The sequence below is a fragment of the Urocampus carinirostris genome, chromosome 20, assembly GCF_059441175.1.
Source record: "Urocampus carinirostris isolate Australia breed hairy pipefish chromosome 20, RoL_Ucar_1.0, whole genome shotgun sequence".
Lineage (NCBI taxonomy): Eukaryota > Metazoa > Chordata > Actinopteri > Syngnathiformes > Syngnathidae > Urocampus > Urocampus carinirostris.
In genome coordinates, this window is record NC_142368.1 from 4,690,747 (window position 1) to 4,711,692 (window position 20,946).

The following is a 20,946-nucleotide window of genomic DNA, read 5'->3' on the forward strand; positions in this document are numbered from 1 at the left end:
AGGATTTGAAGTATATTAGGTGACGCCAGCTATGAGGCATTCCTGGTTTTGGTTTGTTTTTGCCAAGAATATGTTTGCATGAGAGAATGGTGATTTCACAATATCAAACAAAGCAGCTTTGGCTTTGAAACGTATCAAAATAAAAGCTTCAACTATGTGCTGTATATAAAAGAAATAAGCAATGTTAAAAACAAAGACACAAGGATTAAACAGCATACTTGTTGTTTTTTTAAAATTTGTTGTCCTGTTGTCCGAAGTTTACCTTGTGAAAGTTCTGGTTGTACTTTGAACTGAAATACAAAAATAAAAATAATAATCAAGGATTGTTGAATTAAAAAAGAAAAATGTCATTCTTATATGGTGGGATTCAACCATACTCCAACCCCCCAAAAAAGAAAAAAATAATCAGTATTATGGTGGGTTTCAAAAACACAAGCAAAAAAATAAATAAAACTAAATAAATATAATGGGATTTGACAACTACAAGGGCAAAAAAAATAAATAAAATCCTAGTCTATTATGGTTAAATTTAACAAAACAGGTAAAACTAAAAATGTATATCATAGTCGAATCGAAGAATACCACAAGCAAAAAAAAAAACACGATTTTTTTTTTTTTTATGGTGGGATTCAATTAAACTACTGTACAGGCAAGACAAAAACATCTGTATATTATAGTCACATTTAACAAAACAACAGACAAAATAATAACTTCAAATCTCTTTATTATATCAGTCATGTTATTCAGGGATCAGAATGGAGATTTTCATTTTCAGCTGAAATAGCCAGCGTCCAGGAATAAACCAGGAGAGAAACACATAGAGTAAAAAGAGACTGAAAAAGAAAATTAAAGAAAGTGAGATGGAGAAAGATCAAAAGAAAAAGAAAGGAGAAAAAGATAGAGTAAGATTAAGAGAGAACAAGAGTGAGCATTGGAAAGAGAGTGAGGAATAGTGAGACAAAGTGAGAAATATAAAAAAAATGAGAAAAAGGGAGAGGGTGAGAAGGAAAGAGAAAGAAAGAGAAAGTTAGAGAGAAAGAGAAAAACCAAGAGAGCAAGACAGAGAAAGAAAACAATAGAGAAAAAAAATGAGAGAAGATAACGAGGGAAAGAGAGTGTGAGAAGGAAAGAGAAGAAAGACAAAGCAAGAAAGAGAAAAAGAGAGCAAGAAAGAGAAAGAAAAAATATTAGAAAAATGAGAGAGGGGGAGAAAGAGAGAAAGGGAGAGAAATACTACTACAGATGCTTTGCTATTTAAACTACAGCTCATTTTTCTCTTGCGCTTCGCTCAGTGTTGTGTAGCGGGCCGGATCAAAATCCTCTCCTGTTCAAATGCAGTTCAGTCCCTGCAGCTTGTGCGACAATGCGGCCAATTTTTCTAACTGCCGCCAGGGTGCGCCAGAGCAATAAAGGAAAGAGTGAGACAGTCGGATTTTGAATTTGTTTGCTACGCAAGAGAAAAAGTGAAAAAGTCGGAATGCCTTTGGGGTTCAAAAACAGGATCCGCGGAAAATTCTGATCCCTGGTTATTGTAGTGCAGTGGTTAGCGCGAAAGGTCCCCGTTTCGAAACCGGGTGGAAACAAGTGGGCCTGGAGAGGGATGGGCGCCACCAGGCTGTACTTGCCCAAGAAACCCCACAGTAAATGTTTCCCTATGACTCTAGTGGTTAAGGGATACACCCACCAACCAAATCAACAGTACTAAAAGCAAACAAAATCTGTTTAATGGTGAGATTCAACAAAACTACCAACCAAAAAAAAAAACCCAAAACACTATTATGGGTATATTTAACATGGAAGGGTCTGAAATTTTCAACATTGCTGCATATCAACTGTGAGAGAGATAAACTAAAAAGAAAAATCCAGAAATCACAATTTTTATTTTAGTTTATCCCTTTCACAGTGGACATGAACCTACGATGCACCAACTTAAGCAGACAAAAAAAATTAAAATAGATATTATGGTGGGATTCAACAAAACTCCAAGCAAAATTAAAGAAAAAATTAAAACATCATTAGGGCACATTTAATTGTGCTGGTGTACCTAAAAAAAAATATTCTGTCCGGTCAGGCTTCCTACGTATCAGTCTCGTCGTTCGTGTTGTAAGGAAAATAGTAGAGGTCTTTTTTAACGGCCATAAGGAGGCCTGGCCCCCCCTTGTGGCCCCCGAGGCTGGAGGAGAAGACCACACTGGGGATTGAATCGTTGGCGGCCGGGTAAGGAGACGGGATGGTCCTCAAGAGGTGGCCATCCTGCAGGCTCCACAACCTGGTGTAGCAGTCCTGACCCACTGAGGGGAAAAAAGAAAAATTCTTTCAGATTTCAAAGTCAGCCCAGGGATACAACATGAATCCGTTCTGCGGTGGGGATTGCAACGTGAAATTGCCGTATAGTGGAGGAAAGAAACCTATGGTAATTAGCTCGGAACCCCTTCCCCTGTACCCTAAATATATACGGTGGTTAGGAATAATGTGTAATAAACGTGTCAATAAATTAAAAAAAACATGAATAAAAGTATTTTTATTTAATATTTTACCTTTTGTGTCATGTGACCAGAGATGGTGCAGTAGAGTTAGTGGGTGGATGCAGAGGGGCGGGAAGAAGTCAGATTCAAAAACATTAAGTGCCTTCTTCCCAATGGGCAACAGCAGGGGTGGGCAAACTACAACTACAGGCTTATTAAACTGACCCGCTGAACAAAAAGGGTTTTTTCGATGCCAGCGTTGTCCTCATTGTCCTTTTGTGTGTCTACTAGTCAAGTATTTATATATATATATATATATATATATATATATATATATATATATATACTACAGAAATACAAGATATTACAGAAACATTACAAAACTAAATATTAAATTAAGAGCTCAAAACTGGGACATACAGTGAAGAAAATAAGTATTTGAACACCCTGCTATTTTTGCTATTCCTCCCACTTAGAAATCAAGGAGGGGTCTGAAATTTTTATCATAGGTGCATGTCCGCTGTGAGGGAGAAAATAGTTATAAAAAAATAACATGCAATGCGATTTCTGGATTTTTCTTTTTAGTTTATCTCTCTCACAGTGGACATGCACCTACGATGAAAATTTCAGACCCTTCCATGATTTCTAAAAGGGAGAAATAGCAAAATAGCAGGGGTTCAAATACTTATTTTCTTCACTCTAATACATTTTGCTTTTATTATGAAAATGATTACTAAAACATGCTACACACTACTAGAGTAGCATTATAGTACACAAATACTACTACAGTAATATTATGAAAATACTACTAAGGAAATACCAATACAATACAGCAATACTACGAAACTAAAGATCAAATGAAGTTCTTAAAACAGGGACTTAATATATTGTTTTGCTTTATCCTAAAATAAAAATAAATGATACAAAACTACTACAGTAATACCAGTAAAATACAAAAATACTAATACAAAAATATTACATACTACAGAAATACAACTGCAGTACTAATACAAAACTAAATATTAAATTTAGTGCTTAAAACAGGGACGTAATATATTATTTTGCTTTAATTCTGAGAGTTTCAAACCCAAGCTTTGGCCCCATAACAAAAAACACATTACCGTATTTTCCGCACTATAAGGCGCACCGGGTTATAGGGCGCACCCCGAAAAAATAGTTTTTAGTCCTATATTTGACATACATAAGACGCACCGGATTATAAGGTGCTGCAATGGGAACGTGGACAAAACAGTCAGATAGTTCAGTCCAACTTATTACCCCCTTAACATTCCCAAAGCTTGCAAATAAGCAAATACGTGTCGTAGACACGTGCGGATGCGGTGTCCGTACGATGTCACTCAAATGCATCTTTCCAAATATCATTCGAAAGGTTAAAGTCTTGGGATTCAAGAAATGCCAACCATTCCTTAGTTTCCATTTTCTTTTTCGCTCGCAACTTTACTGTGCATATGACAATAAACACTTGGAATTGAGTTGAATTTAAAAATAGACACTCCATTCCATCCATTATCTGCACCGCTTATCACAGAAACATCGAGTTCAGTCTGAAACAAGATACAGGGAAGATATATAGCCGGAGTAGCTCACCGAAGTCGTTGTGTTCAATAATAATGTGCAACCATGGTCCTCTTATATCCGTGAGTGTAGTAAATCCAGGAGAATAAAATATTTACAAATACAGAATAGTAAAAAATGCTTTCTTTATGCCGTCAACCCAACGTGCTATTCACATTCATCTTTTTGGGCCAATTGCAGGCTTTGTTTTGCCGCTTTAGCCTATGCCAGCCTGTAAATGATAATAAGGATCCGCCCCCTTTACCTCCGAATAACTTTAGCCAATAGTGTTTGATTCAAATTATGATTGACACATTGGTTATCCAATGAAACGCCAGTAAATAAATCCTAGCATACACCCCGGACTACGTGGCGTTCGGGGGAAAATCTAGTCGGAGGCTGCTGCATTAGTTGCAAGACTTTGCGACTTAATATTGATCTATAAATAAGGCGCACTGTATTATAAAGCGCATGGTCAGCTTTCGAAAAAAATAAAGGCTTTTAGGTGCGCCTTATAGTGCGGAAAATACGGTACAAAAAAAGTGTTGTATCGCCGACTAGCAAAGTCTCGACGAAGCACACGTGATTTTGAACTGAAGGACGCAAGAAAGGCATTGTGGGAGGGAGTTCAGCCAATGGCATATCTGCATTTTCATGACATCGTGATCAATAGAACACCAGAATTTTATATGACGTCAACCAATAAGGGACGCATCTTAGAGACATAACTTGTCATATGCAGGCGCAAAGTTGGAATTTTGTACATTTTTGGACAGGCTTGCAAAATAATATTTTATTTATGTCGTATAACGTGAAAGATACCAAAAAAGGGGCCCAATAAACAGGAACGCTGTATCCAGGGGGTTCACCTACCAGCTAAAAGAATCCTCTCAGGCTCGTAGACGTGGACAGGTAGTGGGGCATGCTCATTATAGTGACCCCGATAATCCAGCACTGGCTTCCTGACTCGTATGTCCCACAATTTGATCTGAGGATGCAAATATCATGCAGTTTTTAAATGTACTATCCGTAAAATTTTGTCATAAATATATGATTCCTGACCTGGCCAGACATGTCGGCAGCTAGGAGGTAGTTTTCGTCCCGCAGGATGCGTATCGACGTGATAGCCGATTCTTGCCTGAAATTCACTGCCTTACGGTTGTTTAGGTCCCTGACGTCGAAACTGAAAATCTCCCCGGAACGGGACCCATTAAACAGCAAGGGGACCTGAATGTATTATAAGATAACCAAATATATCAGGTACTAAATATTTGAACCCTGGGGAAAATATTAAAAAAAAACATTGTAGCTTAAAAGCGCTGGATTTGGTCAAAGCTAGTGTAACATATGTTGGCCTGAAGAAGAATGGCCGCTAAAGGCTGTACTTGACTAAGACACACCACAGGAAATGGTGCCCCTACAACCCGAGGGGTAAAGGGATCCCACCAACCAAACCAGATACACCAAATAAGGAGAAAATACATCAATTGATCTTGAACTCGCAAGAAAAACAGGAGAGGACTCTATATAACCCTCACATAATAAATTCCAACCTTTTCTATAAGCACTTTCCTGGGTTAGTACACCTTTATCATGGCCAAATTCAAGTACTTTTTAAGGACTTTCAAAGACTATTTTGGGATTTCTCCAGTACCATTAAAAGAAAAGATCCGGTACGAATAATATTTTACAGAGTCAAAAATATATCGGCAATTCACATAAGCGATTTTCAATCTTGCCTTTATCTAGACATGTTTTAGATCTCGAGTAAATTACAAAGATATTTGTTTTTGAGACAAATCTCTCCCCATGTAGGAGTTGGGTAAAAATGTAATATGAAGCTTACATTTTCAGTTGCAGAATGTTCTTTCCATTATAAATTGTTACTGAGGAATGTTACCTTCATTTTTCGCTTGGTCCATAATGAATATCTATAATTAATCATCCTTGCATTAATATACATTTCACAGTGGCCTGGTTAGGTGTAACATGCACCTGTCCTCTTGGGCGCAACCCATAGAGGGTGATGGCGCTTCATAAGACAATGCCGTACAAAATAATGCCAGCTGCCGTTAATTAGCAGGAAAGAAATGCAATAGCAAAGTGAAGCCACAAAAGAGCAGCGTTAGCCTCATTTTTAAGCAGATTTGTTGAGAAACATAGCAACAATTTCAAGCATTTACAAGCACCTCATCCACAATTCAAACACTTTTCAATCCTTGAAAACAAACCAGGAAATTTTAACCGTTTTCAAAGATTTTAAGCACACGTACGAACCCTGTATCCGGAACTGAAAAGTTAAACTCCGAGGAACACAATCAAAAACGTTTTAAAATGTCTTTTGTATTTATGGGAAAATTGAGGTTTGACAAGTATAAGCATCAATGGCACTAAATTCACTAAAGAACATTGAAAATTCCCTTCTTACACTAAAAGTAAAAAGTAAGTCTTAATGATTAAATTTTTTTAATCCGACAGAAAAAAATATTTTGGTTGGTATTTATCGGGAAATGGAAATTTCAATTTCAAGAAAATTCTAAAGCCACTTAACACAAAACTACCTCCAACTGAATAGTTGAACTCTAGCAAAAGGGGAAAAAAAACGATTTATGTTGTCTTTGGAATTTACAAGGTTTGTACACCTTTCTTTATGGCCAAATTCAAGCACCGGAGAGAAGTGTTGCGTCGTTTTTAAGCCGACTTGTTGAGAAACATGGCAACAATTTCAATCATTGACAAGCACTTCACCCAAAATTAAAGCACTTGTGAATATTTGAAAACACATTCAAATTCAAAACTTTGAAGGATTTCAAGCACCTGTACAAACGCTGTATTTAATGTAAAATCCAGATTTGACCGTCAATGGCAAAAAAATGTTTTGAATACTCTGATTGAACGGAATATCGAAAAGGATGTTTATGGTCGTCAAAGGCAATAAATGCATTGGAAAATGTACCTTAACACGAGACCCTAAAGGGACAGTGTGTAATATTTAGTGCCTCCTAGTGGTAGAAAAAAAAACATTTGGTCATAATAGAAAAAAATTTGCCTTGAATATTAGGCAAAAATACATAAACTATCATGCCAATCTTCGTCACCATATTTGTCTGGGATCTCTCCGCTAAGCTGTGCTCATTACACAATACAGTGCCATCTAGTGGTCAAGTATTACACACTAGGGCAGGGGTCGGGAACCTATGGCTCGCGAGCCATATATGGCTCTTTTGATGACGGCATCTGGCTCTCTGAAAATTTCTGAACGAAGCAAATTTTACTAATAATGTTACTTTAGCAAAATAATTAATAATAATAATAAAGTCAGAAAAAAACATGTAAAAAAAAAAAAAATAAATACACACATTTTAATTTATATATATTTTCACCTGCAACTTTTCGTTCAGGCACGCAGCGAAGAGCCAATCTGTTCTCCGGTGAGCGGGAAGGTCCGCTACCCGGAAAGTCTAATTTTAATTGATAATTTACAACAATCTGCACAAGTCATTTTGAAGCAAAGAAGAAATATTTCCTTTCGTTTTTGGTTAGCTTTTTTTATGCAGGGTGAACCCTTCTAATCAAGATGACGAAAAGGAAAAGCGATGAAGATTACCGTACGTTTCAGCAGGAATGGACAGAGCAATTTGCCTTTATTGAGAGAGCAGGTTGTGCAGTGTGTCTTATATGCAATGATAACATTTCCTCGATGAAACGGTCAAATATAAAGAGACACTTCGACACACGCCATGCCACGTTTTCAGCGAAATATCCAGTGGGAGACAAGAGAAAGAAGGCCTGTCAAGAACTACTTTCTACAGTCCAGGCGAGTCAGCAGCAGCTCCGTGTATGGGCCAAACAAGGTGATTTTAACTCTGCTAGCTTTGCTGGTTCTTTAGCAATTGTGAGGAGCGGGAAGCCGTTTACAGATGGGGATTATGCCAAATCATTCATGCTTGATGTGGCCAACGAGCTTTTTGACGACTTTAAGGATAAAGATAAAATAATCAAACGGATAAAAGATATGCCTCTTTCAGCAAGAACTGTGCACGATCGTGCCATCATGATGTCGAAACAAGTGGAGAAAAAACAAGTGAATGACATAAATGCAGCAGAGTTTTTTTCCCTCGCTTTGGATGAATCAACAGATGTCAGTCATTTATCCCAGTTCAGTATTATTGCACGCTATGTTGACGGTGACTCGCTGCGTGAGGAAAGTCTTGCCGTTTTGCCACTAAAAGGGACGACGAGAGGAGAGGATTTATTCAAGTCTTTCATGGAGTTTGCAAATGAAAATAATCTACCAATGGATAAACTTATTTCTGTGTGTACCGATGGTGCTCCGTTCATGGTGGGGAAAAACAGAGGATTTGTAGCGCTGCTTCGTGAGCAGGAGAACAGACCCATCCTCAGCTTCCACTGTATTCTACATCAGGAGGCACTTTGTGCGCAAATGTGTGACAAGCAGCTTGATGACTTGATGTCACTGGTCATTCGGGTGGTCAACTTTATTGTTGCCCGAGCTTTAAACGATCGCCAGTTTAAAGCACTGTTGGATGAAGTGGAGAATAATTATCCCGGTCTTGTTTTGCACAGTAATGTGCGTTGGCTGTCAAGAGGGAAGGTGCTTAGCCGTTTTGCAGCTTGCCTGAGCGAAATACGGACTTTTCTTCAAATGAAAGGCATTGAGTATCCCCAGCTAGCGGACACTGAGTGGCTCCTCAAGTTTTATTATCTTGTGGACATGACTGGACATCTGAACCATCTCAATGTGAAAATGCAAGGCATTGGAAATACAGTCTTATCCCTTCAGCAGGCAGTCTTTGCATTTCAAAACAAGCTGGAAATCTTTACTGCGGATATTGAGACTGGTCGTTTACTACACTTTGAAAAACTGAAAGTATTTAAAGATGAGTGCACAGCAAGTGACTCCCCTGAACATTTTGATCTCCATCAGCTCGCAGTTTTCACATCTTCTCTCCTGACGTCATTCAAAGCACGCTTTGGGGACTTTCGTGAGCACACTAGTCTTTTTCAATTCATCACTCATCCGCACGAGTGTGATTTGGACAAAGTAAACCTGAGTTTCATCCCCAATGTCTCTGTCAGAGATTTTGAAGTAGAAGTTGCTGACCTGAAGGCCACAGACATGTGGGTTAATAAGTTCAAGTCACTGAATGAAGATTTGGAAACCCTTGCACGAGAACAAGCAGAGCTGGCAGGCAAACACAAATGGACAGACATGGACAGACTTCAGCGCGCAGACCAGCTGATTGTCAAAACCTGGAACGCGCTTCCCGTCACGTACAAAACACTGCAGCGTGTGAGTCTTGCTGTATTGACCATGTTTGGATCTACGTATGCATGCGAACAGTCGTTCTCACACCTAAAACACATCAAAACCAACCTGCGATCACGTTTAAAAGATGGAAGCCTAAACGCCTGCATGAAGCTGAACCTCACCACCTACCAACCGGACTACAAAGCCATCAGCAAAACCATGCAACACCAAAAGTCGCATTAATAGTAAGTCAGAAGTACTTTTCTTATCAATAAATACCTTTAATTTTATTTTGAACAACGTGTTATAACAGAGTCTTATTATAATATATATATTGTTGGTCTTCTTCGATTTAGATAAGAAATTGCTGACCTGAGGGCCTCAGACAGCGGTGAACAAGCAGAGCGGGCAAGTAAACATGGACAGATATGAGTAAAACCTCAGCCTGCAGACCAGTTGATTGTTATAATTAAAAATAATTGTTAGTTTTTGTTATTAACTTACAATGTTGTTCAAAATAAATTCTGTCTTATTATACTATAAACTTGTTGATTTTCCTCTTCCATTTAGCTGTTTTTGGTATTAAAATATACATATGGCTCTCCTAGGATTAGATTTTAAAATTTGGGTTTTTTCGGCTCTTTCAGCAAAAAAGGTTCCCGACCCCTGCACTAGGGCTTAAAAAACTATGAAAGTACCTGAGACTGAATAGTTCAACTCCAGAAGAAAAAAAAAACATACTTTTGAATCCTCTGGAATTGAAAGGAACACGGTAGTTTGACGTTTATAGTTTGCCTGAATACTACTATGAAAAAATAACTATATAAGTATCTGTGACTTAATAGTTGAACTATAAGAGAAAACCAACGTTTTATGACGTCAATGAAGCTTTGACATCAATAACCGTCAACGGCACTCAAAGCAGTAAAAAATGCAAGCTCACCCCGACACAAAACTGTTGCGCCAAGACGTCGCTGTCAACGTTGAGCATTTGTTTTTTGTCGCTGATGGCGTCTTGCAGGACCACCTTGTGAGAAAAACCTGCCCACAAATCACATTTTTATATTCCATATGTACCCGCCAACATTTTTGGACACTGACCGGCGCTGAACCACTTGTCAAACTGCGGATGCCGACACCAAGCGCAGCAGCGGGCCGTGGGGATCTTGTAACAGTAATGCGTCGCTGGCTGATCTGTTGACAGAAGGGAAAATTGATAAATAATGCTTCTTGTGTAAGATGACTTGTTATACAGTGCCAAGTGAAAATATAGAACCAAACTCCCACACACCCCCTCAAGAACTATTTTGTCATGCTACCGTATTTCAGGGGCCGGTCACACAGCCGTTTGCGGCTGAATCAAGGCTAAGATTTTGTGTTTTGTTTTTGCCCGTGGTTGCCCGCGATGGAAAATGCGCAAAATTGGCCAACCCGCTGTTCATCGGTGGTATGACCGGTGACTGTTCCGCTTCCTCATCGCGTCATTTCCACGTCATTTTCTCGTGTGGACCACGGGTATAAAAGCTCCCGAGCCGGTGTTGTGCCCAAATCAGACTCCTACGCCCCCCCCCTGCGTGAACGCGCATTCTGCTGCGATCGCTTTTGTTGGAAGTGTGCATTGACGTTGGTGACTTTTTCATCCGCGTTAACAAACGCATTTTGTAGAATACGATCGCACTTTATTGTTTAAATAAACGCGTTATATAGACTAGGATCTCCCAATTGTTATAATTAGCTCGCTTTATTGTTTTAATAAGCGTTTTATATAGAATACGATCGCTTTTGTTGGAAGCGCAGCAGAATGCGCGTTCACGCGAGGGGGGGGAGGACTGACGTGTGCTCGGCAAATCGCGCTGTATATACGCGGAGAAAGGCGTTTGACCGTCACACGCGTAACACGCTAATTCCACGTAATAACACCGCGATACAGGCGCAGAACATGCTATTACCATGCTCCACCCACGATTACCCGCTGAAATTTCCCGTCCTACCCATGTGTAACCACGCCCTGGCCGCGGCCAGAGCACGTCGTTCCGCGTCATTTCCGCGTCATTACCTCGTGTGCCGCCCGCGGTTAACACGTGCTCAAAGTATTGAGCAGCGCAAAACTTATTCGCGCTGCCACCCGCGCGGGAATTTCCGACCGCGTGTTAAGCACTGCTGTATCTCGCCTGTATGGCGATCTCAAAGCGTCCAATAGCCTCCGCCTCACAGGCAGAAATTTCTGGCCGTGATTCAGCTGCAAACGGCTGTGTGACCGGGCCCTCAGGCTTCCAACTTTAAGCAGAAAAAAAAATGAAAACATTTTTTTAAGAATCAACAACATGTAAAACACAATTCTCCGCAATTGTGGAGTGGAACCAAATTTTTTCAACATTTTATGTTATATTTACAAAAAAAAGAAATAAAAAGTAGGTGTTGCAAAAATATTGGCCCCGTTTTCTAAGCTCAGCCAATTGACTCCAGAAGTTCCCAGGTGATTTCTGAACATCCAATATTGACCTAAATTACTAGAAGTGACAGTGTCATTAAGTCTCAGTTCAAACAAATCTGCTCTGTGATGGGGTTTAGAGGAAAACAGACCACATTGTCAGCATTGGAAAGACCAAACAAAACACGCAGGTCCAAGATAAAGTTGTGGAAAAATTCAAAGCAGGAATGTGAAACAAGACTATTTTGCCACATTTACACATCTCCTGGAGCACTGTGCTGGCGAGCATAAAACCACTACAAACGTACCAAGACCCGGCCATTCCTCTACATTTCGACCCAAAACGGAGAAAACTAATCAGGGAAGCGACCAAGAGGTCCATGATGACATTGGCTGACCTGCAGGCATACAGGTGGGACAATCTGCATAAGACAGCTATTAGTCATACACTGCATAAATCTAGCAAGAAGAAAGCCCGTTCTGAAAGAAGACCTAAAGGCCCGTTTGGCGTTTGCAAGAATCCACATAGTAAACACAAATAACACGTGGAACAATCTGCTCTGATCATAAAAGACCAAGTTGACGTTACTGGGCTGGATGCAAAGCGTTAAGTTTGGCATTAGAGTAACACTGCACATCATCCTTAAACGACCATCCCCACTGTCAAACAGGGAGCTTTATCATACTCAGGGGTTTTCTTTTCTTCAGCAGGGACTGAAGACCGTTAGAGTTGATGGGTAAATGGATGGAGCCAAAACCAGTGCAATTATGGCAGGAAATCTGTTGGGAGTTGGTAAGAGACCTTAGAATGGGGCGCAGGTTCACCTTCCAACAGGACAACGGCCCTAAACACAAGGCAAAATCTACAATTGAATGGTTTGAAACTAAGAATCTAAATGTAATTGAATGGCCAAGCCAAAGTCCAGACTAATACATACACTTCTAATCAGTGCTAACTTTGCAGTCGCTCAAAAAGTGACTGTGGCCTTCAACCAGGAGAAGATGTCATCAGGTTGTGTCCAAGCGTCACTGGGCGTTTTGACCCTAAACCACAATGCCATTGAGTTGGGGCCGGCAGTGATGGCCAGTCACTGCCCATCTTATCCTGGTCCCCAGCTAAACTCCTCTCTTCTACTCCTAAGCCAGCAAAAGGCTCTCTCCGCGGCTTCCCCCACCCTATGGGCATCTATCTTCCTCTCCCTTCCACTTATTCCCAGAGCCGTTAATGTGTCCCATTCAGACTGTGCTAGGAAGCCCCTGCACCCAACCTCCACTGGGAATAGCCAGGTCTGCCATCCCTTGTCCCTACACTGTTGGACCAGTTCTTGATATTTGGCGTTTTCCTTTCATGGCTATCGCTGCATCCATCTTCCCACGGTACAGTTAGGTCAATCAGGATGATCTTTTGGGCCTCTTCTGACCAAATCACGATGTCTGGCCTCAGGGAAGTTTGTACTACCTGGGGAAAGTGTAATTTCCTTCCCAGGTCTACCCTCATCTGCCATGCTGGTTCTGTTTGCATATAGAGTATATGTGGAAAGATCTCAAAAATGCTTCGCACAAACGATCACTGTCAAATCTCAAGGAACATGACCTGTTTTGTAAGGAAGAATGGGCAATCATTTTTTTTCAACATGTGCGAGACTTGTGAGGCATACCCGAAAGGAGGTTGTACAAAGTACTAATTCAAAGGGGGGCACTATTTTTGCAACCCCTTGGTTTAATGATTTGTCAGCACAATATTAAAATACATAAATACATTTGGTTTATTTTTAGGGTTGTGTCTCACATGTTGATTTTATTATCTAGAAGTTTAAAGCCTAAAATATAGATAGATAGATACTTAATTCATCCCCGAAGGGAAATTCACATTTCCAGCAGCATCCCTGAGCTGAGAACAGTACAATAATAAAGCGAATATGACAATACTTTTGGAAGGCACTGTAACTATTTAAATAACTCCGGTTGATAAAAAAAATACATATATCTAACATGACTCAGAGTTGTTGAAGAAGGAAGCTGGAAGCAAGGCAGCGTAGCCATCCCTGTCGGCGACCCCGGCCAGGCAGAGTCTGGAAATTTAGGCTACTGTTAAGGGGATTATGGTAAGACAGATCATTTTTACGTAAAAAAGGCTCTCAAGCTAACTGCTAAAGTTAGCCACTTACACCAGCTCAGATCGACTGCAGCAATTCGCTCCTTTAAGCTTCAACGACCTCTAGTGGTAAATTCCTTTTTACACTGTTGCCTTGGGTGCAGAAATCAGATATGAAGTATAAAAATAGGCTAACGGCAATGAGACCTCCAAAAAAGAAAGGAATTGAAAAATATTTGGTTAAATATTTGTTTTCTGCTGTTTCCTTCTGCAGCCACTCATGTTAGCTACTCGGCTGCAGGCCATGGCGCACGGCTAGCCGGTGTTAGCTGCTCCGTGTAAATAAAACTTCATCCTTTGACATCACTCGCCTTCAACAGCTGGTCGAGCAACCGAAGGTTGCGGAGTCTCGTGATTCAGGCATCTCTCCCCTTTTTTCCACTGTTCCCTTCTCTAGCCACCCATATTAGCCACAATGCTGATGGCTGTGACTCGCCGCGATTGTTATTTTCAGCTGCTCCGTGTAAATCAAGCTTGCTTCGTCCTTCAGTCTCACTTCCTTTTAAGTAGTTTCTGCAGATAGTCGCTGTAGTTAACAGTCTATACCAGCTCTAACCAACTCCAGCTATTAGGTCTTTTTCAGACACTCCGAATGTAATTAGCACGCTTGCTAGAATTTGTTAACATGGAAGTACTCATAAATTTTGCCACGAGGTACCTTTGGGCTACCATAGTCTTCTTCAAATGCACTCGCTTCATGTCCATTCTAAGCAAGCTACACTGACCTCTAATGGTGAATTATTTGACAATGTTACTTTAATAAGTGGGTCTCGAAATGTGATTACAATGCCTTACAAAGTCTTGTTTGTTTTGAATGCCACCTGAGCGAAAAAAAGAAGCACTTTTTAAAAAACAATTCCCTCGGTACCCATTGAAATTTCTCCGATGTGTACTGTAGAATACGAAATATATACACTTAATATATACTGAGAGGATTTACTCACAAAAAAAACGAACAAACTTAAACCAGGAACGTCTCAAGGCTGGTGTCACATATCCTTTTTTTCCTCCAAAATGTACAATTTGTGAAACTAATCCTAGGACTTTTCTGGCAATACATCATCTTTTTGCAATTCTTTGTAGCAAGGACACACTTAAACAATGACAGTTGCCAGAGTTTTGCAGTATATCAAATAAATAAAACACATCAGCAGAGGATACAACACGTGAGAGTCTGGATAGTTGACCGATGCCCAGCAGATGGAATTCACCTAAAGAGAAACAAACAAAAAAACGACTTACTTAGGGTTCCATACACATTTTTCATGGCCGAATTCAAGCACTTTTAAGGACTTTCAAAGTCTGTTTTCCAATTACTCCAGTACCATTAAAAGAAGAAAACAGGTGTGAATCGAATATTTTGCAGAGCCACAAAGGCCATTTTTAATCTTGCGTGTGCATTTATCAAGATATATGATTTTTGGATCTTGAGTAAATTGCAAATATATTTGTTTTTTAGACAAATCCCTCCCCATATAGAAGTTGGGTAAAATGACAGTAATATGTTGCTTACATTTTCAGTTACAGGAAGTTCTACCCATTCCAATTTATCACTGGGAAACACTACCTTCATTTATTGCATGGCCCATGATAAATGTCCATGGTGCTCTGTTAAGGTGTAACGTGCACTTGTTCCATAGGGGGCGATGATGCTTCATAAGATGATGCCATACAAACTAATGCCAGCTGCCGTTAGTCACGTGGGAAGAAGAAATGGAATTGCAAAGAGAAGCCTCCAAAGAGCAGTGTCAGTGTCATTTTTTAGCAGAGTTGTTGCTAAACACGGCAAACATTTCAAGCCTTTAAAAGCACGTCACCCAAAATTTCAATCTTTGAAAACACAACATTAAATTTCAAGCATTTCCCAGGATTTCAAGCACCCGTACAAACCATGCTCACTGAGAAATTTGATTTTTTTCTTTGTGTTATTTTCCACTCACTTTGCAATTGGTGAAATAAGGGCTGTCGAACGTCTCCACGACCAGAGCTCCACTTTTGACATTTCTTTTGAAGCTCAAGCATCTGTAATTGCAGCCCCCACGAGACAGATCGCTGACAGCGAACACTTGCTCGCACTTGGAGTCCGCCTGCCACATGAAAAAGGAAAAAATTCAACCCGGCATCTTAAAGTTCTCTTTTGCACCTGCTTGCATGTTCACCGACCACGATGGTCCTGAAGTCATCTGTGCTCTGGTGCTCGAGTTTCTGGCGTTTCATGGTGCTGATTCTGCTCTCGTGGACCCTCCTGAAAAAAGCAGCTTGATATGAATTTCTAAGATAACAACTTATCATGCTATTACTGTGTGGCCCTTACTGCACATGTTTTTACTAATGTACTTACTAAGCTCAAAATGTAATACAAGGTTAAAATGGATGTAAGTTCATTAGGAAGTTGTCCACATAAATATTTTGTGTATATTTAAGCTTTAAGTTGAAAAGCGTAGCAAAATTATAGTACCTGCGGGTTGTTCCGCCAGCACAACATAAAGAGACTCAACAAAGACTGTATCTGCTCAGGAAACTAAAATCTTTCCGGGTCAGTAGTAACATCCTCACCACCTTCAACTACTCCTTCATTGAGAGTGTGATCACCTTCTCCTTCATTTCCTGGTTCCACTCCATCAGTATACAAAATAGAAACCGCCTGTTGAACACTGCAAAGGTCTGCTCCAAAATAATAGGCCAGCCTCTAAGAGATCTCACGACACTGTGTGAGCAACAAACCACCAAATCAGCCCGCAGAATCCTTCAGGACCCTACACATATCCTGTTCCCGGAGTTTGGTTTGCTGCCGTCAAGACGCAGACTTCGCTGCCCCCGCAGCAGGACTCAAAGAAGGAGGATTGGCTTCATCCCCAGGGCTGTTCAGCACCTGAGCTCGCAGCCCCCCGCCCCCTAGTGTTCAGTAGTGTTCGGCCCCTGCATCATTCACAACAGTGCACTAACTAATTTATATTGGCACTTGTTATACTTTTATGCATTTTATTCACTTTTAAACATTTCATTCAGTCTTATTTATTGTATGGACTTCTGCACTTAACGGTTAAACATTGGATTATTGTATGTATGTGGGTGGGTGTTGTATGCGACTATGTGTGCCTTCTAATTGACCCTTGGGGACAAATAAAGTGTTTCAATTGATAGATTGATTGACTAATTGATTGATTGAGAGGACTGTTGCATGTTGATGTTGAAGGATTAACCAGGCAATGCCATAGAATTTAAGTGTTTATATGTATAAATAACTATATCTTGTAATGGCTCAGACAGATTTTTGAGAAGTTATTGCCACATGGTCTTGATGCATTGTATCATACTTTTGCAGTTTTCGCCATCCAGAGAAGGGAATTAGTCTTAGTATTACGTCCACTTTGGACATGATCTTTCTTTGGTGGTTTAGCTTGGTGTCATATCTATGACACAACAACTACTATGTTGTTACTATGCTATTATTATGTTGTTACAAGGTTGTAATTGTGAGAGGTAGTGTTAAAATAGGCTCTGTCAAACACCAAAACATCATGCCGGGTAGAGATCAGATTTTGTAGATAATAACAATGACACACTTCTGGTGAGCTAGCACCAAAATAACATTTTTATTAGCATTTAAAATAAAAAGTTTTGAAGGAGGCATAAAAGGGATACGAGAGGTACTAAAACCTACTTTTGTATGTACTTTTTGTCTTTTTGGAGGGCACTGGGGACTAAAGTAAAAACAAAACAAGAACATTTCTTTTATTTTTTATCTTTTATTTCTTTTGGGAGAATGGCCATAAAGGGACACTGGGGATAAAAGTGGCACAAAAGAGAAACAACTTTTTTTTATAGTTCTCCTTTTTATACTTTTTTGGGGGGGAAGGATATGGGGACAAGAGTGGCAGCAAAACAACTCATTTATTCTTGAAGGTTTTTTTTCTTCTTTTTGAAAAACGGGGCCACAAAGTGAGATTGGGGATAAGTACCATTTTTAACTGTCGAGCAGGCCCGATAGAAAATCCTGACGTGCCGCAGTTATCCAATCCCTGGTTTAATTTGTATCATGTGCTTATTAACTCATATTTTTACCTGCAGTAAGTCATCGTCGGTAGCAGCCCAAGATGTTGTTTATGCAAAAGCATAGACGCGTTGAGGCCTGTCCTGGGTGCTTTCTAAGAGCAAGATAAAACATTTTAACTGGTTGGATGAGCTCCGAAAGAATGCAATGTGTGTTGGAATACTTTTGTGGGCTTGCCATCCTCTTCGAGCATCCTGGCTCTCTCTTTTTCACGCTCCTTCTCTTTCAGTTGCTCCCGAGTCAGAGGGTTGCAGTTGTTGTGCCCGGGCAACAGGCGGAAGTATCGGTTCTTTTCTTGGTCAAAGTAGAAACCCGGGAGCTCTGATGAAGAAAAAAAGGATTTTGGTTTTGGTAAGGATTGCTGTGAGGGTGCTGGTACTTGTTGAAAAGCCACCCGGGATATGGTGTCCCTACCTTGAGAGGTGTTCACTTTACAGTGTGAATAAGAAGTTATTTTGGCCTCTTTTTACAGCGTATTTCCTCACAATTTGACATCAAACACAAATTTCTTTGCGTGCCCAAAACTTAAAAATATATCTAACTTTACAGTGTCCTTGCATATAACAAGTTACGTGTCTAAGACTAAGATGCCTGTCTGCTATTGGTTCACGTCATCTAAAATGCTTGTCTGCTATTGGTTTGCATTATGAAAATGGAGATATGGTATTGTCTGAACTCCCTCCCACAATGCTTTTCTCTTCATTGAGTTCAGGATATTGTGTGATTTTTAAAGACTTTGTGAGTTAGCGTGATTACACTACCAAATTTAGTAGCTATCAGTCAAAGGCTTGCAGTGATACTAAAGGAGAAGCAAAAAACATGCGAACCATGGAAAAGAAGCTATTGAAAATAAATACAAAGAAGGCACACACATTTCTTTCCTCATCAAGTTGTATGGCCTTAACGAATCGACAATTGATACTATATTAAAAAATAAGAAGGTGATTGAAGCAAGGGAATCGTCTAAGTGAATAACAAGCCTCGAGAGTGGAAAGTTTAAAATCAGTTTATTTAAATCTGCCATATCCTCCACCCTCTGCATCCACCCGCTAACTCCACTGTACATCTCCGACGACCTCTCCTGGTCTGCAAACACCAGAGCAGTGGTAGGGAAGGCCCAGCAGCGACTGCATTTCCTGAGAGTGCTCAGGAAAAACCATCTAAAACAGCAGCTGCAGGTGTCCTTTTACAAAGCAACAGTAGAGAGCATTCTAACGTACTGCATTACAGTATGGTATGCTGGGTGCACGGCACCAGACAGGAAAACGCTCCAGAGGGTCATCAAAACAGCCCAGAAAATCGTCGGTTGCTCTCTGGCCAGTCTGGAGGACATTGCTTGCTCTCGCTACCTCAGCAGAGCAGAAAACATCATTAAGGACTTTTCTCACCCCGGCCACCACCTCTTCGACCTGCTGCCTTCCGGCAAGCGTTACAGGTCACACAAAACAAAAACAAACAGACTCAGAGACAGTTTCTTCCCCAGAGCCATTACCACCCTAAACACACAGCGCACAAAAAAACTGAAAAACTCTTGCAAAAACACTACCTCATACGAACGTAAAATGGTCCTCATGTCTATGTTTCTTGCACATGTTGACTGCACTATGTTTACTGCTCACCTTGCACAATGTTGACTATTTTTTTTGCATTATGATGACTATTTTTTGCACCAAATGCATATGTTGACTATTTTTTGCACTATGATGTCTATTTTTGCACCAAATGCATATTGGACAAACCCTTACGATACCAAACTGTATGTAACATCCTACATTTCTTGTGCAAATATTGTGTAAATTATAACTATAACCTTATCCTCCTTGTTTTATAACCTTGTCACAATATGTTAACCCATTTTGTAAATATGACAATAAAGGTATATTCTATTCTACCAGCTCAAGTCGCACCAAAGATATTTCATTATTACTTTGCCTGTGTTATTTAATAATATAAACGTATAGTACTCATGAGTAAGACTTACTGTATATTATTTTGTGATCTAAATGTTTTATCTTGGGTACAGGGAGGTTATTTCCAATTTCACTTTGCAATCCCCTCCCCAGAAAGGATTTAAAACGTATCCCGGGGGTACTGCTGACCTGGCGCTGCACTTTTATCAGAAGAGCATGAGGCGCTGGCTTGGTTGTCAGGTCGCTGGGATGAAGTCCCTGCATCATTATACTCACTCCTATGAATAGAGAAGGTTGTTAAATGAGATGACTTTGGACAACTTCAGACAAACATCGAGATATAATATTTCCGAGCACAAGTACAATATTGAACGCACCACCTCTCATCCCGTGATGGTCTCCAATATCTGCCCCGGTACCGTCCTCGTCCAGGGCTTTGAGAGTAACTTTGCTGCTCTCTCCGGCCCCTTTTCCAGTTCCATTTTTTCATCCTGGCTCCGTCCGAATCAAATTAACATTGAGTCGATGTTTTGTTTACATTCATACCAATGACGGCATGGAGCTAGCCTACTTTAGCCAAACTTTGCGAGTTAGTGTGATTCTTGGGCTAACTCTGTAACAATAAATTAAATGTAAACATTGTGTTATGATATTGTTTAGTGGGCTGCATTTCGTGTATAAGAGTTCAACATTTTTGTTGTTATAAAAAGTTTTTAGGGTTGTAAATTAAGCTAGCTCCACGGCAACTTGTTTCCACCATCAGGTCCCGCCTCAAAATGACCGTCATTGGTTCAACGTTCTGCACCATTGATGACGTAGACAGTCTGCTCTATTGTGAACTATTAGTTACTTACATTTTTTGTTTAGATTTTACCAGCCAAACGTCAAATAATACTCAAAACTAAAACACCTTTATTATAACTTGAATTGCATTTTTTTTCTATTAAACTATTACCTATTGAGCACAGTGCGCGTTTTAGGTTTTAAACAAAGACCTTTTCCCATTGGTCGATTGGCACCATAGTTGATGACGTAGACATGTACTCTATTTGAAAACGCTTAATTCCTTTTTCGTCCAGAAAAA

General features: G+C 40.0%; 1 protein-coding gene across 2 annotated transcripts; it reads right to left on the minus strand.

Annotated features, from left to right (window-relative positions):
• Positions 1-694: 694 nt before the first annotated feature.
• wdr21 (WD repeat domain 21) lies at positions 695-20,633 on the minus strand. 2 transcript variants are annotated; one of them, XM_088324571.1, is made up of 13 exons: positions 20,243-20,633; positions 20,052-20,140; positions 18,116-18,273; positions 17,964-18,046; positions 16,062-16,143; positions 15,839-15,985; positions 15,060-15,109; positions 13,736-13,815; positions 10,414-10,506; positions 10,256-10,353; positions 5,103-5,267; positions 4,914-5,028; positions 695-2,291 (listed from the first exon to the last, which is right to left on the minus strand). In XM_088324571.1, exons 1-13 carry the CDS (start codon positions 20,350-20,352, stop codon positions 2,077-2,079), a joined length of 1,485 nt encoding a protein of 494 aa, XP_088180697.1. In that variant the 5' UTR covers positions 20,353-20,633; the 3' UTR covers positions 695-2,076. The 2 variants fall into 2 exon arrangements, with proteins under 2 accessions (XP_088180697.1, XP_088180696.1); XM_088324570.1 differs by having other exon boundaries at positions 20,240-20,633.
• Positions 20,634-20,946: the final 313 nt, after the last annotated feature.

Coding starts and splice junctions, on each gene's coding strand:
- wdr21 (XM_088324570.1), bottom strand. CDS start 20,352: ATGAAAAAATGGAACTGGAAAAGGGGCCGGAGAGAGCAGCAAAGTTAC. Junction 18,047..18,115: donor AGGATGGCAAGCCCACAAAA/GTATTCCAACAC, acceptor TCTTGCTCTTAG/AAAGCACCCAGGACAGGCCT. Junction 13,816..15,059: donor TATCCAGACTCTCACGTGTT/GTATCCTCTGCT, acceptor CTAAATTTCCAG/ACTCTGCCTGGCCGGGGTCG.